We start from the raw sequence: 24,699 nt of genomic DNA on the forward strand, positions 1-24,699 counted from the left end.
TTACTTTATGATGACACAGAGCTGCGCCGCCGATAAGCGGAAAATGCTGAAGCAGCGTTAAAAGTGGTGAGGGGGAATAAAAAAAAAAGTGAAATAAATAATAATATGCAATTTAAGGCGCCGACAAGGAGTCAAATTATCGCTGTGCGATGTTATTGATACTCTCAGCTTATAAACTGTTTATTTTTGTTGCCGACTTGACAACAACTTGACTGCCTGGAAGACTGTGTAGCTGGAAGGCACCTGGAAGCCTGGATGATTCTGAAGCGAAAAGCTAATCGCAGTCTTTTACTCTCTTTTATTTCCATTATTCATTTCACTGACACATCTGAAATTTGCATGATTCATGCGATCGGAGAAATGCGTTTCAGATTCATCTCAACATAACAAATGAATAGTACTCTATTTACATTTATAAGTCTTAAACAAAGAGAATGAATATGATTACTAATCTATTAAACACTAAGTGATGAGCAAAGCATTCTATCTTGTAGTTGACTTCCAGTTGTTCTTTGGAGTTAATTATATACTTAATATAATGGTAAATATCACTCATACCTTATTATTTTATGGAAACTTTAACTTTATTTTAAGAATAATGAAAAAACTAAATAAAATATAACAAAAAATATATTGTATAAAATTCATTCGTATAGTATTTATAACAGTGGCGGTTACATTTCTATACTTTATAACATGAGTCATGAAAACATACTATTATACATTTTTGCATCAATAATTATTAATTATTTATGTCACAAGCAAAGACGACGCCACCAGCGCGCTTTATAAATTCATTTCATTTTATACGTTCTCCATAAAATATAAAGTCGTAGTTTAAAAAAGTTCTTATTGCTGTAACACCTTATCTATAAATATTTCAATACGGTAAACATTATATTAAAAAAAAAACCCCAAAAACTTCTTTATGAAAAAAAATTTCATAAATTCCAAGTATCATCAATTTTTTAATAAACAGAACAGACATTTTTCAATATATTAAAATTTGAACATTTTTAATTTGTAATATTTGTAAATTTGTAACTGTAATATTTTTTCAAAATAATATATTTTTATATATTCGAGGGTTGTAAATGTTTCTCATACCTAGTTTACATTATTTCGAAAAATCTTGCATAACAATTTTTCGATTTTAATATCTTTCATGTAATTATAACTAACTTTTCAAAGTGAATAGCCTTGGAACATGCTGTACTCAAACACAAAAGCTCCTAAAACTCTTATCGTGTATGTAAGTTAAAGTGAAATATGTTGTAAGATTGTTCAGTTATCGATAGAGTCGATTTTTGGTAGCGTTGTGCAATTAGTTGGCCTATAAATAGCCAAAGCAAATGCGCTGCTCGTAAATTTACCAATGCAACGGCAGCATATCGAAACAGTTGCGATAACGTTGAACTCAATTACTCGACGGAGTCGGCGAGTGCGAGTGAGAGCACAAGAGGTGTGAGGGAGAGGCAGTGAGGCAGTGAGGGAGCTGGCATTAGGGGTGCAGACAGCTGGCAGACGATGGCGCATAATGCACTTAAGTTTTCTTCAGTCTCTCATATCGGGGGGTGAATATAGACTGCTTGCTGCTCGGAAGTCGTGGCATAAGGCACACATCACTGCAATTGAGCAATTGAAGCGAGAGAGGGAGAGTGAATAAGAGGGAAAGAGAGAGAGAGAGAGCAGAGGTGAACTCGCGCCAAAGGCAGCTGCGACAATTTTAGTTGAGTTGCTGTGTTTGCTGCTGAGGATAATTACTCTCATATATTGTGTGCGTTTGTGTGTGTATTGAATCCTTTGTACTGCTCGGATTTCGTTGTGTGCGCCGTGCAAATTCGGCAACTGCAACGGCAACTGCGACTGCGACTGCGACTGCAACTGAATTTATGTTTATTTCCAGGCACAAAAACAAATCCGAAATCCAAAGGCAGCTGCACAGCTCGAGCCACATTTCAACTTCTTGCTTTGCTCCGTCTCCTTTTCCTTTTCCTACTTGAAGTTGTTCTTCTTGTTGTTGTTTTCTCAACAGTCTAAATTTCGTTAACGTGACAAAAATACATTGATTACATTCTTTTCCTTCACTGCAGTGTGCGGGTTGTCGACTGGAATGGTGGAGAAGGGAAAGGGGGAACTCAACTCACGTCTGCACACTTGGCACATTTGTCTCTCATTCGTCGACGTCAGCGACGACTGCGTTGGCTCCTCTGTCTCTGTCTCTGTCGCCGTCGCCGTCGGCAGTGTAAACATCTCGAGCAAAATATGCACGTAGATCCTTGCATCCTCTTCCTGTTGTCGATGTTGTTGTTACATTTTCTGCTGCTTCTACTTCTACGTCTTCTTGTTCGTCTTCACCGTGGTGTTGTTGTTGTTGTTGATGCGCTTACGTGCAAAGGTCTTTGAACTGACAAATTACATTGCTCGCTCTACGAAATTCCTTTCACCGTGTGCACTCTGAACTTTCTTTATGAGCCTCCCTCACAAACACACACACACACACGTATACTGTTGCATTAATATATGTGTGTTTGTGTGTTTGCCCTGCACGAATTTCTTCATTGTAAATAGTTCGACATTCTCGGCGCAAGTTTATTTCCCCTGCAACTACAACTGATAAAACCGAGTGCGGGAAAGATTTCAGCCTTATCCAGAAGTGTGTCAGAGCTTACCTTACTAAAAATAACAATAAAAGTCGACAGAAAAATAAGAAATTACAGAATTACTCCATTTATTTCATTACTTTTTGGAGGATATCCGCAAGTCGTGAGCTTCCTCTCTCTCTTTTTCTTTCTCTCTTTCAATAATTTGCATGCTCATTCTCATTTGTTTTCAAATTTTAATTTCTTACGTTACCTCATCCTCTCGCCTTCTCTCTCCCTCTGCCACAATTTGCCTTTAGTCTACTTTCACGCACTCGAGAACTCGAGAGCGTTGGCTTGACTGAAAATTGTTATAAAATTGGCAAATTATTTAACAATTGAGCGTGGGTTGCATCAATTGTTTGTCTCTGGTTCGAGGTGGGCGCGACATTAATAACATTTATTGCGCCTTTATTTCAATTGTTTAATTGTCATCAAATTGTTGATATTGAAAGTTTTCGGCAGCTGAATCAACACAGCGAAACTTGAAACTCGATCGTTTGCTTATCACACTGATCAATCGGCTACCTCAACGTTTACACAATTCAGCTGCTCGTATAATATTTTTTTAATCTAATCAGCACTTGTGTTTAAACTATAAATTCAACAATTTCGAAACGGAAATGCTATTGCAGCAAATTGAAAAAAGTCTGAGGTGAAAATTGACACACAAGCTTAGCTGAGGTGAGTTGCCCTAGTTTTCACCACAGTGTGAGTAAGCTCAGCTTTCTAGCAGACAACTGCTGGAACCTACCTCGCTCACTCACTCAATTAATGTGTTCATCAGCTATGCAAATGACACAACGCAAAAAATAAAGACAGCGCCAAAAATGTTTGTAATTATGCAAGTCAGAACAGAACAGCAATACGGTTGTAAGAAGCAGCGTCAAAACATCAAGAAAATCACGGCAGCTGAGAGCTGAAATGAATGGAATGCCGCGCATGCCCAAAACGAAAGAGCGACAGAGAGAGAGAGGTGTGATCTTCTGCAGCCTCAATTTCATTGTCGTTGGCCCCTCTCGCTCACTCTGCTACGCTTTGTTTTGCTCACAAAGCAACGCTACCGGTTTGGGTGAGCGAACAGCTGTGCAGAATACGTCATGATAAGAAGTAGTAAGAAAGCAACGGCAACAGCATCGGCAGCGGCAGCAGAACCAGAAACCACCACGAACAACGACAACAAGCAATGGAGCGAACAATGCGCTGCATTATGCGAAACTTATGTACAATATGATTAAGCAAACAACAACTATGAACAAACTACCCGTGGCAGGGGAGACTGAAACTGGGCGCAGCAGCGGCAGCGGCAGCTGCTTGGCTGATAGCGCGTGGTGTGTGCTTCGCTCTCAGGTAATGCACGTCACCTAGCTCTCTCTTGCGCTCTCTCTGCCACTCTCTCTGAGAGAGCGGCGCTCTTTTGGGCTTGCTAACAGCAACGGTGACACTGCGATTGTCATTCTGCTGCCAACATTCGAACAACGCAGACGCAGACGTCGCGATCGTCGCGTTTATTTTGTGTTTATTCATCGATAGTGTTTACGTATTTCGCCCGGTGTTTTTTCGTGTTTATATCGGAATCGTTTACCGTTGCGCAGTGTAAAACTATTTCCCATTCTTCTCCACCCCACCCCAACCATTGACAAACTGTGTGTGTGTTGTGTTTCGTGTTTGGTGCTGTGTGCTTTGTTTGTGTAAATAACACTGACCATAATCAAATGACACGTGCTTAAAATAAAACAGCGATATTAATACTAAACTGGGATTACCTCGACTTTGCTTTATCAATAAACAACGGTAAGTTTGGCCCCCTCTCAACAACAACAACAACAACAACAGCCGTAAAAGTGAATACAGCGAATACGCGCCATAATCATAAGTACACTCATATTCATACTCGCGTATTCGTCCAAGTATGAATGTGCTTTTCGGCTCTTTATGTTTATGTTATGTTATGTTTGTGTCCCATCGCCCCAACGGTGACCCCAATAAGCAAGTGCTTTGCTTTATCAACAAGCATATTACGGGGCAGCTTATCAATAAAAGTACAAAAACAAATATAAACAATAAAATTATCCAGCATTCCTTCAGTTTCGGTGTACGCCCCTCATTAAAGACCCCTGACACTTGGCCATATAAAAATATAATTGCTATGACTACAACGAGAGCATTCACTTTGCTTTTGGGGCGGTTGACAAACCCCACAAAACAACAATATTAACACAACCTAAAGCCAAAGCCCAACCTGAAATCGCAAGCGCCGTTTTATGACTCAGGGATTTTTAGCGTCTTTGTTTGCTTTTCTTATATCTTAATGTTCTCGCTACGGTTTTATATCGTCGCATTGTAGATCCCGTGAGTCATCGCACTGTCTGAAAGGTGAGCATAGCGACAGGGACAACTCGTCGAGCTTTTGGGGGAGCTTTCCCCCTTTCCATCATTTTACATAGCGAGTGAGTGATCACAAGTTGAGCTCAGGTTGTTACACTCGCCATTTGATTAATCATCTGGGGGGGAAACTGTGGGAAATTCGCGAAATTAATCACGAGGGAAGTATGGTTAACTGTCCCAATCTTATCAGTGACACACTTATGTCAGTCTTAAGCATTGGCGCTTTGGTTTCCTTGATAAGATACTGAAATAAATACAAATTATAGTATTTGTTTATCTGTTTAATATGAATATTTGATGAGCTGTTGAATGAATAATCAGTCAGTTCTCAAAGTTTCACAACTGGGTTTTTAATTAAAATAGAAGTTTCTTCTTGTTTGTCAATTGGACTGTCATTAAAACAACATTTGTGACGTCATTTCCCTGGGGTGAATACCTGAGTGAATAAGTGACTCATGGAAGAAGCATCATAAATTGTCTTCTCAGCACAAAAAGATTTAGCGCATAAGAAAACATTTTCAGTCTAAGATCAAAATGGAAAAAAACTTAAGAAGCAATTTCCTCTTAAACACAAAATCACTTCATAATATATATTGCAAAGAACTGTCTTAAGTTGAAAACTTTTTAGAGTGCTTTCAAAAGCTTTGCTCTTGCTAAAAACTTTGATTAATCACTTGAGCAATGAAAAATGTGAACAAACGAAGTTGTGTGTTGAACTTTGTGCAAGTTTCAAGAACGCTTTGAGTTGCCCTCGTTGAGTAATGAGTTTTAATTGTTATTAATCAATCTGTCAAGCTTAGCGAAATTTGTTTACAGACAATTTGTTGATACCTTTGATTATGGCACTGCGGCAAATTGAATACGCTTGCAACGTGCCACACACATTGAGCATTGGTGCTAAAGAGGAGTCATTAGTGAGATCGCTGCCTGGTTACGGCAAGTAAGTGAGCATGTCAAGGCGTTGCACGACTTGATTACATGGCGGTGGCATGCAACAATCGAGTGACCACACGAGACGAAACTAAACCAGTCGCGAGTTCTGTCCAAGTTCCAGTTAAAGTCATCCACCTGAGCGATTCGAATTCACGTTCACATTCACATTCACATTCTCAACTGAGCTGATGATGAGATGTTTATCAATGACAATGGTGTCGATAACATTATGCTACCGTTAGAGAGACCCGCAATTAATCGAATCGGAATGGGAATGGCAAAGTGGTTGCTCTAAAGGTGTAATTAAATTGAATTAATGTTTCATGCGCGGCGATTCAATTGATTTTCCATTGAAAATGCCAATCGCGATGCCCCAATATGGAGCAACAATGGAAACAACGGCAAACAAAGAAAGGCATTTGTAATAGTAAAAGCTTTTTTTTAGTGTTGTTGTAGTATTGTCGCCAGTGTTGCGTAATGTGTCATAAATTTCGCCATTTGACAAAAAAAAAACCAATTCTATTTAAGGGCCATTTAGCAATTGTTTATTGTTGCAATTGTTGTTAACAATTGTATTTGTTTGCTTTGCTCTTTTTATGCGTCATTCAAGCTCAAAACAAATAAGCATAAAATAACAAAAACAAAAAAGAATACTTGACTAGATTGAATGCAGTTTAACGAAAGAAAAATATTTAGTTAAATCGAGGCGATGGCCGCATTCAACATAATTGCACAATTATATAAAAACTGATTTATTATTTAATTGTTTGTCACTTGAATGACAACAATTAATTATGCCATATGCACAGAGCACAACACAAAAGAGTCGCAAAAATAAAGCGAATTCAATTCAAAAACTGACTTTTTAATACGCTTTAAAAAAAAACTATATTAAAATTTTTTTTAGCAAATTAAATAACAGAAAAATTCAACGCAAATAAAGTTCAACGTAGTAAAAAATAAACAACAATCTTTAAAGTTGACTAAATGTAAATGTTTTTGATTTGGTGAAATTGAAGCGATTTTGCAATTGGGAACACGAAATTCAATTATTCTCATTCTACACATATCCACAATTTAAGAAATAGAACAATTAAAAACAAATATCATTCAATTATATTCGGCTTACACTAATCCACAATTTAAAAGTTAGTAGAATCAAACACAGATATCTTCAAAACTATTAAAAAATAAACAACAATATTTAAAGTTGAGTAAATATAAATGTTTTCGATTTGGTGAAATTGAAGCGAATTTGCTTCTGGGAACACGGAATCCAATTATTCTCATTTTACACATATCCACTGAATAAATGATGATGCCCGCCCCGTTTAAAGATGAATAAATAAATAATTTGCATTATAATCAATGCAACAGCTGCCAGACGACAAAATAAGTATTTAAACAAAAGCGAGGGGCGGGCAATAATATTATTACGTGGAGTAATAATAATCAATATGAATTGGCAAAATGTGTGTGTGTATAAACAAATGGGAAATGCTTAACACAGCGATTAAAATTTATTGCGCTTATTCCGCATTTCGGATTTCACATTTCACATTTATTCAATTTATCAATTTATTATTTACCATTTTAATATGACAACTATTAAAAAGGCGCCCGGTATATTTTTGTTGTTTTATTATCAATTATTCAAGTGCCGCTTAATTAAGTTAATCCCCCATTTCTACTTTTCATGTGCCGCAAAAAACACCGAAAATACTTCAACAATTTGTTAATTAAATGAACAGTGAAATTATGAACACAACTTATGAATAATATTCTTTGTAAAAGTTGGGAGAAAACTTTCGCAACAATTTCAGTTTATCATCTTTTTGAAAGTTAAAGAATTGTTATGAAATTTGTATTATTCCGGAAATAGAAATATGATATTTGTAAACCAAATGAAATGTTTACTTTATTTCGAATGAAATTTAACTCTTTCCCTTCTCTCTCTTTGTGAATGAATAACCCGTTTCAATTCAGCCCAAATTCTGTGTGAATCACTCTCAGATATTTGCATAATTATTCACAATTTTATAACCATGGTAATAGTCATTTATTAATTACATCCACTGACCTGCTGAATGACGTCGTCCTTTATGTCCTCTCGAGATATCCACTTATTCAATTCCATTCATTGCATTCCATTCACTTGATTCATATTCAAATTTGCATTAAATATTGTAAATGTGTATTTTATGCACATTTTTGGGGCGTATTTCTTATCACAATTTTAATCAGCACTTACCGAATATGTTATCGATAATCGATCGCTTTTGTTATCGGCATTTCTTGAAAGTTTTTCAACCAAAGAAGTTAATGGCTTGGGCCCAATTGTGTGTGTTGGCTTATTGTATTTCGGCTTAAAGCAAAAGTGCCGTTAACAGTCGTCGCTTTTGTTGCGTCGCGTGTTGCATAAATTATGAGTATTATTTCGTATTTATTTTTTTTTTGGGTTGTATGTTATGCTTTGAATACCCTACAAGGAGGCGATTAGTTGGGGTCAAGAATTTAAAGGGAAAGAGGAAGTCCAAGCCAAATTTCTAATCTTAAATATGATAAACAACAAGAAATTCTAACATTTTCTACTTTCTCAGTACTATGTCTGTAAACACGTTTCAGGAAAATAAGAAAATCGGAAGAGGAAATTCTTTATGTGTAGTCACAAGTTTCTAAAAAAGACCAAACAAAAAGAAATTGATTTTTACAAATTCAAATTGACTTCTAATTAAAAATGCCAATGATGAAGTCTCTGATATTAATTAACAAATAAATAAAATAATAAAAAAAATGCATTTTCTAAGCTCAATTTAATTTTATTTGCATGAGAAGTAGAATACACAAATATAAAAAAATTGGATTGGATCAAAGATTTAAAAAAAATAAAGAAAAATATATTTGAAACATTATATAAAATGAAGAAATGTTTAATACTATTCTAGCTGTATTTCCTTGCTACAATTTATATATATTTAAATTTACAGGGTATGTGAAAGCAGTTTATCCATTAAGATAGTCACTTTATGGCCTTTCTAAGCATTCCGATAAAGCGCAATTAATTGTTTCCCCCCTTGAAGCGCATCGCATATCGAGAATGCTGCTGGCTATGAATACGAATAGCTATAATATGAATAACACTCGTTCGAATGATAACCAAAAACCTGTTTGCGCCTCATTTGCAAAACAACTTTATTAAGATTCTTTTACATTTCTTACAATTTGCATATGAATTTGATTTGTCGCCACTTTTGCTTATCGATCTGCTAATTAAACAAAGACGAGAGATGCAGATAATAATGGATGGACAAAATAGAGGGGGGAAGAATAGTCCTATAGAATGAGCCATATTTATGGCAGACCTCCCTGACCCCCCGCTTCAAGTCAGGAATTGAATTCCAAATTGAAAATTTTACATCAATTTGTACACTATTAAACACAGCTCGAGGCTCAGTCAATTGTTAAATGCAATTTTGTTGAACAAAATATATCGTGACTGTGTTGTTATTGTCGACATTTGTATTTTTGTAACGAGCTGTTTGGGTGTTGTTGTAATTTTAATGAGCGGAACATTTATTAAAATTACTCATCGCCAACAATAAATATCGATTTGAGGCGTTTCTCCGCTACTGTTTCTATTATTTTGCTAAGGTTTTTTTTCTCTCTTTTTTAATCAATTGAAAATTACAGTCGCAGTTATTGTGAGGCTGCTGCTATAGCTGTTGCTGTTGCTGTTGGTGGTGCTAATGAGGCGCATTAAATTGTTGCTGTAAATTAACACCACGAAAATGTGAGTCGACTTCGTCGAGGGGGGGGAGTGTCTTTAGCTGGCTTCAGGGCGCACTTTGTGTCGCCCATAATCTAATTAGTTAAGCCAGAGCCGCGACAGTAACGCGCTTAGCTCTTGTCATACACAAAAATATATCTACATTTTTATAATGCTTAATTCTAATTAGATTTTGCGTTGCGTTGGCCATTTAAAAAGTAACGTTCACTTGAAATGTATATCGATAGGTCAACGTCGCGGCGGTGGAGTGATCGCTGTGACATTTGTGCTAACGAGAGCTAGATGGCGCCAGCAGTTGCCAACATTCCACAGCACTGTTTCACAGCGCTTTGCAGCACTCGAAATAAACAGTCGCTACCTGTTGACTCATTCTCGCACACGGTGCGAACGTATAGTGGCACTGCTCTAACGCACAAGTTGTCTGGCCTGTGGTCGCTGCTGGCTTCGTCGCACCATCATTCTACAGAGTTGACTCACACTGCGCGTATGACTTGGCCAGCTGTGCTGTGCGCTTGCAAATAAAAAAAGAGAAAAAATAGTGTATCAAGATTTCACTTTGTTTTTAAACATTATTAAACAATAGTCGAAATTACGAGTGTGTGTGGCAGTTTAAGCAAAAGTTTTTTGTGGTTTGTTTGCGGTGCGCGCGCGTCTCAATTGTGTTTTTGTTCTTTTTCTCGTATTAAGCACAGTGAGAGATGTTCGGGGTCTTAATGCGGCTGCCGCAGTCGCTGCTACGCGAAACATAAAAGAAATTTGCTGTTTGCCGCCGACGTCATCGAACACGCATACATAGCGAGAGACACTAAACACACACACACACACATGCACTAAGCAGTCATTGAAATTGTTGCTGGATATGTGAATTATGAAAGCAATTTATCAACTGGAAATCGAACAGCGACAACAACAAACCACAAACTGTCTGGCCAAGCAAGAAGAAATACGCGAAGCACAACGAAACAATAAAAGCGTTCATTGATCGACGCGTCACAGCAACAGCAACAACAACAGCAGCTGCAGCGAAGGGTTGGAAGTGCAAGAGTAAAAGAGAGAGAGAGGCGCATAAGATTCGCAGCTCTCATCAGCAATTGGCTGGAGTGCTACAACTACAACTACAACTTGTTGCTTACACTAAACTTACACACATACACACGCACATAGTCAGCTGTGTGCGTGTGACCTTTGGCGGCGTTTCCCCTCGAGCATTTTGTGTGTAAGTACGCTAATAAATTTATTCAAATGGCAGCAAATGGCTGAAACAAAAGGCAACGCGTTTAATTGCAAGCTCATAAATGTGTACATATATTCCCCATTGACAACAACAACAACAAAAACAGTATTGTTACCAAAGGTTTCTCAGCTTCCTTGACTATTTAGGTAGCTTTAACAGCGGCTGCTTCTCTTTAACGACTGTTAAGCCACTGTTAACTATTGCCTCACTATCTACGTAATAACAACAACATTAGCTGCGATGATGTGAGCTTTAATTTTAACGACTGTTAAACGCTCTGTTAAGCATGCAAAACTGTTAACGCGGCCCTGTTAACTGTTATTTAACAACAATTGGAGCAAAAAAACAATTAATTAGCGCATTTCATAAGCCCAAATACATTTTTTTGGCTTGTCAATGGCGTCTACGTATTTTTCTGCCGCTGATAAGATAAAATACCAAATAGCTGGTCAAAAGGCAAAACAACGCCCACAGTTCCCCTAATAATAAATACACACACATAAAATTTCGCTTTTCATTCAGCAAAAAGAGATTATGAAAATTTTCCGTTGTCATTATATGTTGTTAATAGATTTATCTATTATACAAAATATATACATTCGCTATTATACATAATTCCGCATCCGTATCTGTATCTGTATCTTTAGCTGTAGCCAAGAGAGCGCTTGACAAGCACAAAAATAATATAAATAAAATACACATACACTTGGCAAATGTATGTGTGTGTGTGTTGTATTTTTTTTGGCTTTCAATTTCACAAATCAAAATCCAAATAATTGTTTTTCTTTCTAACGCAATTTAATTGTTTTGACTTTTGCCATATGCAAACAATTGTTTTGCGTTTTCTCTTCGTTTTTTTTCATCTTTTTTGCATTGCACATGCAAATTATTATTAAATTGTTGCGGATTCCATGACGAAGCTTACAGTTTGAGTAGCATAACAGTTTGAGAGTCACGCTTCTTCAAAATGGAATACGATAAAAACGATTTGTTGTTTGTATAGAGTAAACATTGATAAGTAGCATATAGTATGAGGCGATGTCTGTGGCAGCAGCTGCCTTAGCTCTGAGTAGAAAAGTGCGAGAAAATATGCGAGAAAAAGAGAACAACAATTGCAGCACAATTGAAGGCAGTTTGCAGTTGATTTATTTGTTTGCTTTACGGTTTGCACTCGCTTCGCTGGAAGGTCAGCGTTCGTTGCTTACCTCCACTGTGCGTCATAGCGAATGCGCACTGTGTTGAATTGCAAACGTGACAATTGTAGCCAAGACACGACGCTTAATCATCACCACCCAACACACACACACAGACGTACACACATTTACTTTGTTGCCTGCAATTTGAGCGTTGCGTTTTACAGTTTGCGAGCCACTGCCAACACCCAATATTGCATTCTCTGGCTAACTCTCCCACTCTCTTTCCCCCTCACGCTTTGCTGCCACAGTCCGCAGCATGGAGGAGCAAATGCAGCTGGAGCTGCAGCCCCTTAATAAGCTGCAGCAGCAGCTCAGCAACGGCGAAGCAAGTGGAGAACAAGTGGAGCAAGTGCAGCAAGTGGAGGAGCAGCAGCCACAGCCGAAACAACAGCCACAACTCAAACTCACCATCAACACGTCAAGCAACTCGATCAACGATTATGTGGCCACCACAACAGAACAGCTGCCCGTGATACCAGCAATCCAGCAAACTTGCAGCACGCCCAGCACACCGCTGCCACAGCCGCAACCAGTTGAGCCCGTGGCAGGCACATCGCGGCAACTCTTCAGGGAGGCGGCTAACGCTCACGGCGGCCAGGAGTCGTTGGCGCTGCTGCAGCAGGAGATTAGCAACATTGCGGCCACGCAAATTCCGAAGGTGTACAGCGACAGTTCGATGCAGGACACGACGGTGTCGAGGAATCCCTCGACGAAGCACGAGAAGAAGATCGGACATCGTCGGGTGGCGGAGGGCGGTGAGGTGACGTACAAGAAGATCCAGTCGAAGCAGATCATGGGCTCCATTCAGCTGGGCATACAGCATACGGTGGGCAGCTTGGCGAGCAAACCGAAGCGAGATCTGCTGATGAACGACTTCTGGGAGATGGAGACAATTGCCTTTCCCCCGGAGGGTTCTTCGCTAACGCCTGCGCATCACTATAGCGACTTTAGGTTCAAGGTCTATGCACCGATAGCGTTTCGTTACTTCCGCGATCTGTTCAACATTGAACCGGACGATTTTCTCATGTCCATGGTGGCGTCGCCCATGCGCGAATTGTCCAATCCGGGTGCATCGGGTTCGATCTTCTATCTGACGGACGATGATGAGTTCATCATCAAGACGGTGCAGAAGAAGGAGTGTGAATTTCTGCAGAAACTGCTGCCTGGTTACTATATGAATCTCTCGCAGAATCCGCGAACGCTGCTGCCCAAGTTCTTTGGCCTCTACTGCTTTCACTACAACTCGAAGAATGTGCGACTGGTGGCCATGAACAATCTGCTGCCTTCGGACATTAAGATGCACTCCAAATACGATCTAAAGGGTTCCACCTTCAGACGTAAGGCGTCGAAGGCAGAGCGCCAGAAGGCGAGTCCCACGTTCAAGGATCTCGACTTTGCCGAGCATCATCCCGATGGCATTTTCCTCGAGGCAGACACTTATACGGCACTGATGAATACCATCAAAAGGGATTGCATGGTGCTGGAGAGTTTCCAGATTATGGATTACTCCCTGCTGGTTGGCATACACAATCTGGACATTGCGGCCAAAGAGAAACGCGAAGAGCGCATTCGCAATGCGCGAGCGAAGCTTCAGCGCAAAGAGGGAAGCACAGCAGCGGCGGCGCCTTTGGCCACGTCAAACGATGACGATGCACCCGAAGCGGATCAGGTGAATCAGCTGCATGCGGTCGCCTCTTACGCATCGATACCGGGCACCTCGGCAGCGGGTTTGAATCGGACGCGCAGCATGAATCGCCAGCGTTTGGTGGCACATTCCACGGCGATGGAGTCCATCACCGCCGATCTGGATGCCACGATCGAGGAGGGCGACGATGAGCCAAAGGGCGGCATTCCCGCACGCTCGTCGAACGATGAACGCTTGCTGCTCTACATTGGCATCATTGATATACTGCAATCGTATCGACTAGAGAAGAAGCTGGAGCACACATTCAAGAGCATACTGTACAATGGTGACACGGTCTCCGTTTGTCGGCCGTCGTTCTATGCGAAGCGCTTCCAGGACGCCATGGGCAAGCAGGTGTTCAAGAAGACGCCCACATTTCCGCTCAAACATTCCCCCTCGAAGCGCAAGACCTCCACCACTCAACTACGCACGCCACTCCCCCGCACTCCCGCCTCCAATGCGGCAAATGTGACGGTGAACGGGGGCGGCGGCGGAGGGCGGCCAGTGAATCTGGCCATGTTGTCGGGCATGTCGACGCCGCCGCCTGCGTTCGATGACATCTCCGAGGAGGATATCACGGCTGCTGTATCCACCACAACGCTGCAGCAGCGCAGCAGCAATAGCAACAGCAACATTGGGAACAGCATCGAGAAGCGTCGTCTGCAATCTCCGTACTCTTATGACAGTTCCATGCGCAGCAGCAGCGCCTTGACCAGCGACTACAGCGACGATGAGTCCACGACGGGGGGCACAGATCACGACGCGGCACCAACAGCACAGCAATGGCAACGGCAACGGCAACGTTGTGAGTCGCCAGCACAGCGGCGACATCGACATCGATAGACCGAACTCCGGGTCGAGGACACTGCATCTGACCAAGACGAGTGTGCAGGTGACCACGGTGGGCTATGTGGAGGAGACGCCTGCGCATATGGTGGATGTGAATGGGAAGCCTGCAACGGTGTTGCATGCCACCACAAAGACGGCGCACATCCAGGCGCCCAGCTACACATCCACGCTGCTGGTGAACGATGTGCCGCGATGAGGATTAGAGAGAGAGAGAGAGAGAGAGAGGAACGAGAAGGCGATGGCGATGTGTAATAAATATCCTGTTTACCTACCCTACAGATTGGTGCTGGCTTTCACTGAGAACACTGTAATATCAACACACTCCCACACCCCTCCACCCGCTGCGTTGTGTGTGGCATGTGGCAAGCGCGAAAGCGAGTGTGTGTGAGTGTGCCTCTCATATTCGATGTGGCTGCTGCCGCGCGCACAGCTCGTTTATCTTGATTAAACAAATACGAAAAAAACGAATATGTGTATTCGATATGAAAATTTATGTGGCGCGTTTGTTAATTGACTGCCACACACTCACACACATACACACACACACACTCGCGTTACTATGCAACATGTTAGAGAGCAAACGAAAAGCTGAAATGAAAAGGAAATCCTAGCAAAAAAAGAATTCGACTCAATTTGCTTTTTATTTCGCTTTTCGTCTCCCCATTAAAATTTATAATTATTTTCATTTTCCTATCACATTTTGTTTGTCCTTTTTCCTTTTTCCATTTTCCATTTTTTTTTTCTGTTTGTGTTCGTTTTTGCTTTGGTTGTAAACTCGACTCGTAATATTTGTCTGTGGCCTTCATTGGATATAGGTTCTTGATATTATCTCTATATGTATTACTGTTAGTCGCAAGTTTTCTCTGCACATAGCGAGAGAAGACTTTACAAAATGCTTTAGCGCAAACAAGTTTGACATTGTTAATCTGTGTATTTTTGTATTATAAAATGCGTTTATCTGTATGCTAGGATCATATTGTATATACTTAACAGATTTAATGAAATAAACGAAATTATTAACAAAAAAAGTCATTATTTGAGCATTTAATGAGTTCACATTATATTATTTAATTAAAATTCGTATTGAATGTGTTTATCAAAAATAATGAATTTCCCAATTAATGATCGATATGCTCGATTAATGTGTGTGATCGAGTGAAACATAAATGCCCAGAGCATTACTCGAGTAAAGCCATCATCAACCAGGGCTGCAACATTAAAGCCAGTTGGTTAATTAATACCATACGCGCAGTGATGGAAAAATCTTGCGTTTTTATTTTTAATGAAATTCTCAATAAATGAGCCTCGCGCCGTTTTCATCGAGATTTACAATTAATAAGCTTAAACCAGGGATGCCGTACTTTTAATGTGACCGCCTTCTCGTTGATTTGCTGTCTCACTGAAGTGCTTTAAAAGCGTTGACAAATATTAATCGGCCTTATTCTGCCTTTGCTGTTGTTGTTGTTGCTGTTTCTGCTGCGCTGCGTTCGGCTATAAATCACTTAATGATTTTCCATATTGGTATTAAGTACCGTTAATTTTTATCGCCTTGCAGCAAACGTTCGTGGCGGCGCAGATACGCCAACGAGAGCATTGCGCAATATTTATTGTGCAAGCCATGGGCTTGCTCCTCACCTCCCCTCCCCTACCCTACTCTTCTCTCCCCTCCTCTTCAGCGCGTTGGGTGTTCGCAAAGCTCTTCATTAATTAGCCGCCGCCATCTTTTTTATGCCGCATCGTTAAATGAAAATTTGCATTGCATACTTTTAAGCGTAAAGCGAAAATCAACATGAATTTGTTTGGCAAGAAATCCGCGCAGACTTGAAATTGTATAATTTAACATTGCTATTTAAATAGTTAACAAAATGCTATTCGATATTTATATTTGTATAATTAATTTGCGTAAATTCTATTGTTCACATTTTAATTAAAAATCTCTCAGATGCCTTGTAAAACAATTAACAATAATACTTGCTTTGCATTTATTTCAATTAAAAACACAATTAACATGCACTGCCATATACCCTGTAGTTATGCCGTGGCATAAAGACAAGTCAACACATGTATTCTCTGAGGCAATAAAGTTTTTAATACAGCCCATGGCAGGCAGAGCAGAAAAGGTTTTATTTCCTCTGTTCGTTTCAATTAATTTTCCCGGTATGCCATTTAGTTATATATTTCAACTTTTTTTCAAGTGTTTCCGCTTTTAAACAATTAAATTGGCATTTATTTATAAATATTTACCTATTAGAGCACATATGCGTTGCGAATTATTCCATTATTATCGGTCCACGCATAAATGGTTAAATATTTGAGCAGCGAGCAGCAGTGCAGCAATGCTTGCAAAACTGTAATGGCAAATATGCGGCGAGCACAAAAACCATTGCATACTTTGCAGTGGCGAACGAAAATACACTAAATGCTTTCGGTTAACTGCGTTTTTCGGCACTCCTATTGCATAATTATGCTAAAACCAAAAAAACAGAACAGTAAACAGTGCGCAAAAAGTAAATAAATAAACAGTAATAAATATGTTGCTACAAGTGAAAGCCGCAAAATATATTTGTATGTATTATATATATTTATATTTGTTGTCAACCCAAAAAATGTATGTATATATACATATATAGGAAAGTCGTAAAACCACCAAAAAGTGCCAGCCAAAACTGATGAGGGGCAAGGACAGGCAGCAGCAGCAGTAGCAAATATTGTAAAGCACTCGGCACAGAAATGTGCGGCATAATTACTTTATTTCATTTGCATAATATAGCGTAAATGCTTTTGGCCAACATTTGCATTTGTTCTCCCTTTTTCACCCCCACTTGTATAAACTGTAGATGGAACTCCGGTTGGAGTTGTAGATGAGGCTGGACAGGTGCGCAGATTTCCAAGGGGGAATGAGAGGGGAATGGTAATGGGAACAGCAGTAAAATCTGCATAAATACCTGGCCACAATTTGGCATCACATCAATTACTTTGAAATTATAACACAATTATATATGTAAGTGCAGATAGAGCGAAAGCGAGAGACGAGTAGAGGGTAGAGGGGGGAGAGGAGAGAGCACAAAAGTTGCCACAGCAGGCTGCACTCTAATTATGTCTCTGCCACATGTCAAATGTCATTTTGATAACAGCAACTTTGCATTAAGCCTGAAAACTCATCCGAATCAAAGTTGAAGTCAGTCTCTGCAGCTGTTTCCCATCTTGGGGTCACTTTAACACAAGCATAAAGGGACACCCAAAAGGACATGCACACACATACATATACATATATATATATAAATGTATTGATTAAAATAATGATTTGTTGCGCTGCTCGGCGGAAATTTAATTTTTTTCTGCAAACGGATATTAATACGAAGCGTCTGTCTGTGTTTGTTTACGCTTGTGTGTATGTGTGTGTGTGTGTGTGTGTGGGAGCGAGGAAAATACTTTAAAACTTGACCTGATAGTTGTTGACATTTGCCCCAATGCCATGGGACCCTTGGGGGCATGTTGAAATAAATTAAGCAGGCGTCAATTGCATTAAACTTAATGAATTTAAAGCGGTTAAACAAATGAGGCAATTTATTAAATGATTCACGCAACTGATTTGCATTTCTCTCTCTCTCTCTTCTCCTTCTCAGGAATGTCCTTTCAGCGCAGCTACAGCAAAGTCTGGTGGGGCTCAGAGGGCCAACAGTCAGGCAGCAGCTTCACCAGCGGCGGTTTCTACTCGCACTTCAATTACGGTTACCAGCAACCACAATTGCAGCATCTGCAGCAACAGCAGCAGCTGCAGCTGCAACAGGAGCAACATCAGCCCGCATCCTTGGACAGCGCCTTGCAACGGCATCTGGGCAACAACGCTGGCAATCTGTCCAGCATTCAGGAGGTGGACGATGAGCAGAACAGCTCAAAGCTCTCCTGGCACAAACACAACAGTCCCGGCAGTCTGCGCAGTCAGGTGTGTTATCCAGCATATATATATATATATACTTTACATATACTTTACTTTATTATATGCGTATCTCTTGAACCATCTCGAAATACTATCGAAATGTGTATTACCATTTTAGCTTTCGCTTTAATTTGCAATTCAGCTCTCAACATTTATGTAAAGTGAGAAATTCTGCAAAGCTTTATTTTCACTTATTAATTTTTGAGGAAATTCCGTTCATTGTCATTCTTAACGAATGTATTATATTTCTTTACCAGTTTTTTTGCTTTATTGAAATACAGTCTGTATTTGAAATTTGTAAACTCTTCGTATTGAATAACACATATTTTCTATTATTAGCAAAATTTCTCTTTGTCTTCGATTCATTACATCACATTATTGCACCTAACTTTCATTGTAAATTAAAAATGGAGATCAATTCTGATTATTTTAATTTATTTTGTCATAATATTTTACATCATTTTGTGATTCAAAATAAGGTTATATAAAGTTTACTTTGAACTTATTTCTTCTTATGATTAAGTTGTTCTATGTAAGCTTTCTTTATATGCTTTCCAATATTCCGAATCATTCTACAATGATTTCATATTAATTTTATATTCATAAGAGAGAAATTCTTTAACTAAATTTAATTACTATGCACTTCATAATCTTATTTCACTGGTTCATTTCCTTTAATCTCACTGAGTCGATATTTAATTCCTCATAATTTTCCTTATATATATTATACATTTAATATGATTTTATGTACGTATACATTAGACTTCTGCATGAATGTACTCATTTGCAGCATAACAGTACTGCACAGTAGTGAAGTGTTTTAAAAAACACTGCACTCATTCTTTACTGTACAGTATACTCTATAGGCCAGAAGAAGATAGCACATCATTTTCAGTGTACTCACTTTGAGTGAGTACAGTATATGGTTGTACTCTTCGTTAGTGAGTACTACATTTCTTCTTTTTTAAAGACGCTGTACAGCTTGTGTGTTGACTGTGTACAACTGTGCAGATGAGTGCAGTATTTTTTAGTAAGTGCATAAACATGAATTATAAGGAGAACGACGCTCAAATGAAAATGATATTGAAATAGTTAAAAAATGCAAACTAACGCTATATGTATACTATACATATAATCTTGCACTTATTTCTTCCTAACGATATGTTTCACTTATTTTATATTTGTTTGCAATTTTCTTACTATTTATTATGAAATCTTCCGAATAATTTCATATGGATTTCTTCTATTCAATGACTAAATTATTTTTATGTAGATTTAAAGACTCTATTCTTTTGTCCTTTGAAATATGATTTTACTTAAATACATTACTATTAAACCTTATTATTGTATGCAATATTTTTTCCCTTTTCATTGTTAATTTATTTAATTTACGCTCTCAACTAAAGTTTCGATTTGTATTGCTTTTACAGGACTCGGGATTCTCTGACAATGAGGAGCAGCACAACAGCCAGAGCTCCACAGCTGTGGCAGACACCACAGCCACATCAACAGCAACCGGCACGCCCAGTGCATCGCCCACATCCTTGAGATCGGTGGCAACTCCGCCAACAGTCATACGCCGTGTGGGCAACTCGTCCTTCTACTCGCCGCTGGTCAGCGTCACACGTCGCATCTCCTTCAATGGAGTGACAACGCCCAAGAAGCAGCCACTGGCAGCAGCTGGCGAGGAAGGCGATGTGGAGGAGGACGACGAGTTGTCCGCCAGTCGCAGTCGCTTGTTCGAGCAACTCGATAGTCTGCAGCTGGACGATAAAGATGAAAAGGAGCCAGCGCCAACTCCGCCACGTCCGGCTGTGAGACGTCGCAAGCGACTGGCACGCAAATCGAAGCTGGAGCAGGAGCACGAACTCTCCGACGAGGAGGAGCCCATGTCGCCAGTGACGCCACCGCCGCCGTACAACAACGAAACAGTTTACTTGGGTGAAGCGCCGCCGCCGTACAACAACGAAACCGTGACCTTTGGCATTGCCCCACAACAGGATGCGGAGGATACTTTGAAATTCGAGCCACTCTCGCCGCTGCGCAGTCGCTTCACAGCCAGCACAAGCACGCCCAAGGCGAGAGCGAGAACGCAACCCATGAAGCCAGAGCCTCAGCAGCTGGAGCAGAACAAAGCTGTGCAGAGTTGGCTGCACGAGGAGCGCTGGAGTTGCGAGCCGGAGGTGATGTGCATGCTGCAGCACAAATCGATTGCCCAGGAGGCGTACAAGAACTTCACCATCACGACGAGCGCGGTGGCCAAACTGATGCGTCAGCTGCAGCAGCAGGCGCTCGATCTCCAGGCGCACTTCGAACGCACCGAGCGCGTGCTCGCCGGGATGCAGGCCACAACTTTAGCCGAAGCTTTGTCTGGTGCCACCCGACTGCTGACGCATCTGGATGAGTTCGCCTGTGTGCTGGAGCGGCGAGGTGTCTTCTTCAATGATGCTCGCGTTGAGCGGCGACGCTTCGAGCAGCATCTGGAGCAGATACGCACTGTGAGCAAAGATACTCGCTATTCCCTAGAGCGTCAGCATTACATGAACCTCGATTCGCTGCTTGATGATGTGCAGCTCCTTAAGAGACATACTTTGATCACTTTGCGTCTGATCTTTGAGCGTTTGGCGCGTGTTTTGGTGCTGAGCATCGAGCAGAGTCGCTGCGATCTTTTGCTGCGTGCCAACATCAATATGTTGGCGACTCTGATGAACATTGATTACGATGGCTTCGCCTCGCTCTCCGATGCTTTTGTCCAGAATGAAGCGGTGCGTGCCCTGCTCATCATTGTGCTCGATCACAAGCTGAGCTCGGTGCGTGCTTTGGCTTTGCGTGCACTCGCCACACTCTGCTGTGCCCCGCAAGCAATTGCCCAGCTGGGCGCTTGTGGTGGCATTGAGATTGTCCGGGATATACTTCAAGTGGGTGGCAGCAACAACAGCGTGGAACGCGGTGGCATCGAACGGAGGGAGGCGGTTTCCCTCTTAGCTCAAATCACAGCCAGCTGGCATGGACCCGAGCATCGTGTGGATGGACTCAAAGATTGTGCTGAAACTCTTGTTGCTGGGTTGGCTGCTTTGTTAACGCCCGAGTGCTGTGCTCAGACCTTGTTGCTGTGTGCGGCAGCTTTGAATAATCTGAGCCGCATGGAGGTCACTTCGCACTATTCCATCATGTCGAATGAGGCCATCTTCAGGCTGATCTCGACGCTGGAGCATCAGAGCGACGGCATCAGCGTCTTTCTCTATGTAAGTGCTAACTCTCTGCATCTCTTTCTTTGAACATTGAATTATACTGAGCAGCAGGGATGGATGTTTTAGTGTGTGTGTGTGTGAGGCAAGGAACTAGTTCCGAAAGTAGTTCAAATATCACTTCATTTTATTTCTATATTACACGTTATTTCATTGAATGTTAATATTAAAATTTGCAATGGATAAAGAGATATTGATGCCATTTGACTTAAACGCTCTTTAAATTTTTAAATTGTGTTTGATTTTATTTAATTTAGACTCCTCAACATTCATAAACTTTCAAAATTAATTAGTTCTCTAAATATGCATAATTTTATTTTCATTAAAGCATTTGAAATATTTCTGTTTCATTTTGAAATCAAAGATATCATTAAACGATTTTTATATTAAGCACTGTTTAAGTTTATAAGTTTATAATTGGTTCCCAACTAAATTCAGTTCTAAATATTTAATTTGATTATTATATTAATTAGTAAAAACTTCTCATTTCTTTAGAATAACTCTACTGATATCTCGTTTTTCTTAAAGTTCGCGAATTCGTTCCTTTACTCTACTTTAACTACACATAAGTTTAAAGCTTTAAAACTTTAAAGGACGCTAATAATTGAAATACGATTTGAGAATCGATTTGTGAGCTAATTTGTTGCTTTTGAGCATCGATTGCCAGCCCTGGTTGCTGCTTTGCTGGGCAATTTTATTGAAAGCATTGCTTGGAAGTAGCTCGTAAAATTTATTTGTGCATTTGCAAAGCAATTTTTTCACAATCTTGGCCACGATTTTTCATTTGCCTTGCGTCCAACGAACACACACACACAAACAGTTCTCTCTCTCTCTATTTATTTTCCTTTCACTCTCGTTCTGTCTCTTTTATACGTTTGTATTACATGTATTTTTTTGCTCATCAACATTTGTGCTTTATATCGTTTGAACAGGAGCAAATCGTTGGGATGCTGCAGAACATGTCGCTGAACAAGAAGTGCCACAGCCACTTGGCCAACGGCATCATCATAAATTTCATCACGTCCGTTTACCAAACGGAATTCTACAAGACCTACGACTCACGTGCCGAATGCGATGCCCAGCGGCGCAGCATTAAGGCGATTCTCCACACGCTGACGCGTCTCGTTCAGCACTCGCACACACTCGGAGCTGAGCTCTTGGAGCAGTGGTGTCTCCCCGATCTCCTGCGCCACTCGCTGGCCATGCACACCGACAAGCTTGGAGCAGGTGGAGCGGGTGGAGCTGCCCAGTTGGATCAGAGTGGAGGCGGCAGCGGATACAGTGGAGACATCTCTCAGCTGGCGCGACAATTGCTGCAGGCCCATCAGCAGGAGCAGCTGCTGCTGGCTGCTGGAGTCCGAACTGGAGCTGGAGCTGGAGGAGGAGCAACGTTTAGCAGTGGACATCAGACGCCTGAAGCTCAAGCGGGCAGCAGTGGACGAAGCAGAAGGCCATCGTCGTCGTCGCTGAAATTCAATTTAACACGTCAGGAGAGTTTTGTCTAGTTTTCGGGTGCTGGGACACCTGAGTGGCGAGTGGCGAGTGGCGAATGTCCTAGGCACGTCCTCGTCGTCGGCAGCCCGGACGTGCGTCAAGTGTTATTACTTGTCTCTCTGGTCACTGCGTGACCCGTTTTCCTTGTCTGCTTCATCACTCGCTCTTATGCTTCTTATCCTTAACCTTATGCTGCCAAATGTAAACGAAGTAATTTTTATATATCCGGCCAAGCAAAAGGACACACACATTGTACCAAAGGAATAACAAATACGAGGCAAACTTTTGCATTTTTGTGGGCCAAGCACAAAAATGTTCGAAAAGTGCATACGCCTTGTTTCTATCGCTATCTCCTTCTTTACCCAGTTTACCTGTCTCTCTCTAGAACAATGTAAATATTTTCATACGGCAAGAGAACCAAAATTTGTATTTATAGTCAAATTGTGTGCCAAAAAATACTATGAGAAACACGTTATTGTAAATTATGTTCGTATTTTTTCGTATTGTACAGTTACTCAATAGCATAGACATATACTATATATTAATACCATTGTATTATTTAGCTATTAACATTTAAATGTAAGCAAAATATTGAACAAAACAAAATACACATTACTTTTTCTTTTACGTTTATAAATGAATTTTGCTTTGATATTGAATAAAAATATAAAGATGAGAAATATTTAAAACAGATTTTGTATTTAAAGGAAATTGTTTGGGAAAGTGAATTTTTTAAGGCATCTATCAAACTAAAACTAATTCTCTGAGAAATATGCAAAACAGAGTTCGTATTCAAAGAGAATTCGTAAAAGTGAATTGTTGAAAGTAAAATAGAATAGACGAGAAAAGGTAATATAATTTATTTTGGAAAGATTTTAAGCTTCGATTAAATAAAAATTTGTCAGGCAAAACTGATAATAATTCTCTAGAAATTTACGAAATTTACGTTTATAAATAAATTTTGAATTGATATTGAATACAAATTTATGATAAATAAGCGAAATACGTAAAAATGGATTTTGCATTCAAGGCAAATTCTATGGAAAAGTGAGTTGTTTAAGGTAATAAAGAATAACTCTTATATATTAAATAATATAATTTATTTTGAAATTATTGAAAGCTAGATTCATCAAGAAACTTGTCTCTGGAATTTCACATTTTTTTGCTTGCCGTCCAACTGCTTGAACCTCCCTCTGGAAATATGTAATCAATATTGACTTTGGCAAATTCTTGCAGTTTACATACGAAATGTCACAGCTTGGCTTTGGTCAGCACTCCATTTGCCAATGTCATTTGCAAAAGCC

General features: G+C 40.1%; 2 protein-coding genes across 2 annotated transcripts; both read left to right on the forward strand.

Annotated features, from left to right (window-relative positions):
• Nucleotides 1–4,094: 4,094 nt before the first annotated feature.
• Nucleotides 4,095–24,022, forward strand: LOC133839885 (uncharacterized). Its single transcript, XM_062271513.1, has 4 exons — nucleotides 4,095–4,436; nucleotides 18,340–18,659; nucleotides 20,084–21,898; nucleotides 22,834–24,022. Exons 2-4 carry the CDS (start codon nucleotides 18,342–18,344, stop codon nucleotides 23,404–23,406), a joined length of 2,706 nt encoding a protein of 901 aa, XP_062127497.1. The 5' UTR covers nucleotides 4,095–4,436; nucleotides 18,340–18,341; the 3' UTR covers nucleotides 23,407–24,022.
• Nucleotides 10,205–15,728, forward strand: LOC133839886 (phosphatidylinositol 4-phosphate 5-kinase type-1 alpha). Its single transcript, XM_062271514.1, has 3 exons — nucleotides 10,205–10,966; nucleotides 12,429–14,643; nucleotides 14,726–15,728. Exons 2-3 carry the CDS (start codon nucleotides 12,437–12,439, stop codon nucleotides 14,907–14,909), a joined length of 2,391 nt encoding a protein of 796 aa, XP_062127498.1. The 5' UTR covers nucleotides 10,205–10,966; nucleotides 12,429–12,436; the 3' UTR covers nucleotides 14,910–15,728.
• Nucleotides 24,023–24,699: the final 677 nt, after the last annotated feature.

The sequence above is a fragment of the Drosophila sulfurigaster genome, chromosome 3 (genome assembly GCF_023558435.1).
Source record: "Drosophila sulfurigaster albostrigata strain 15112-1811.04 chromosome 3, ASM2355843v2, whole genome shotgun sequence".
NCBI classification, from domain to species: Eukaryota; Metazoa; Arthropoda; class Insecta; order Diptera; family Drosophilidae; genus Drosophila; species Drosophila sulfurigaster.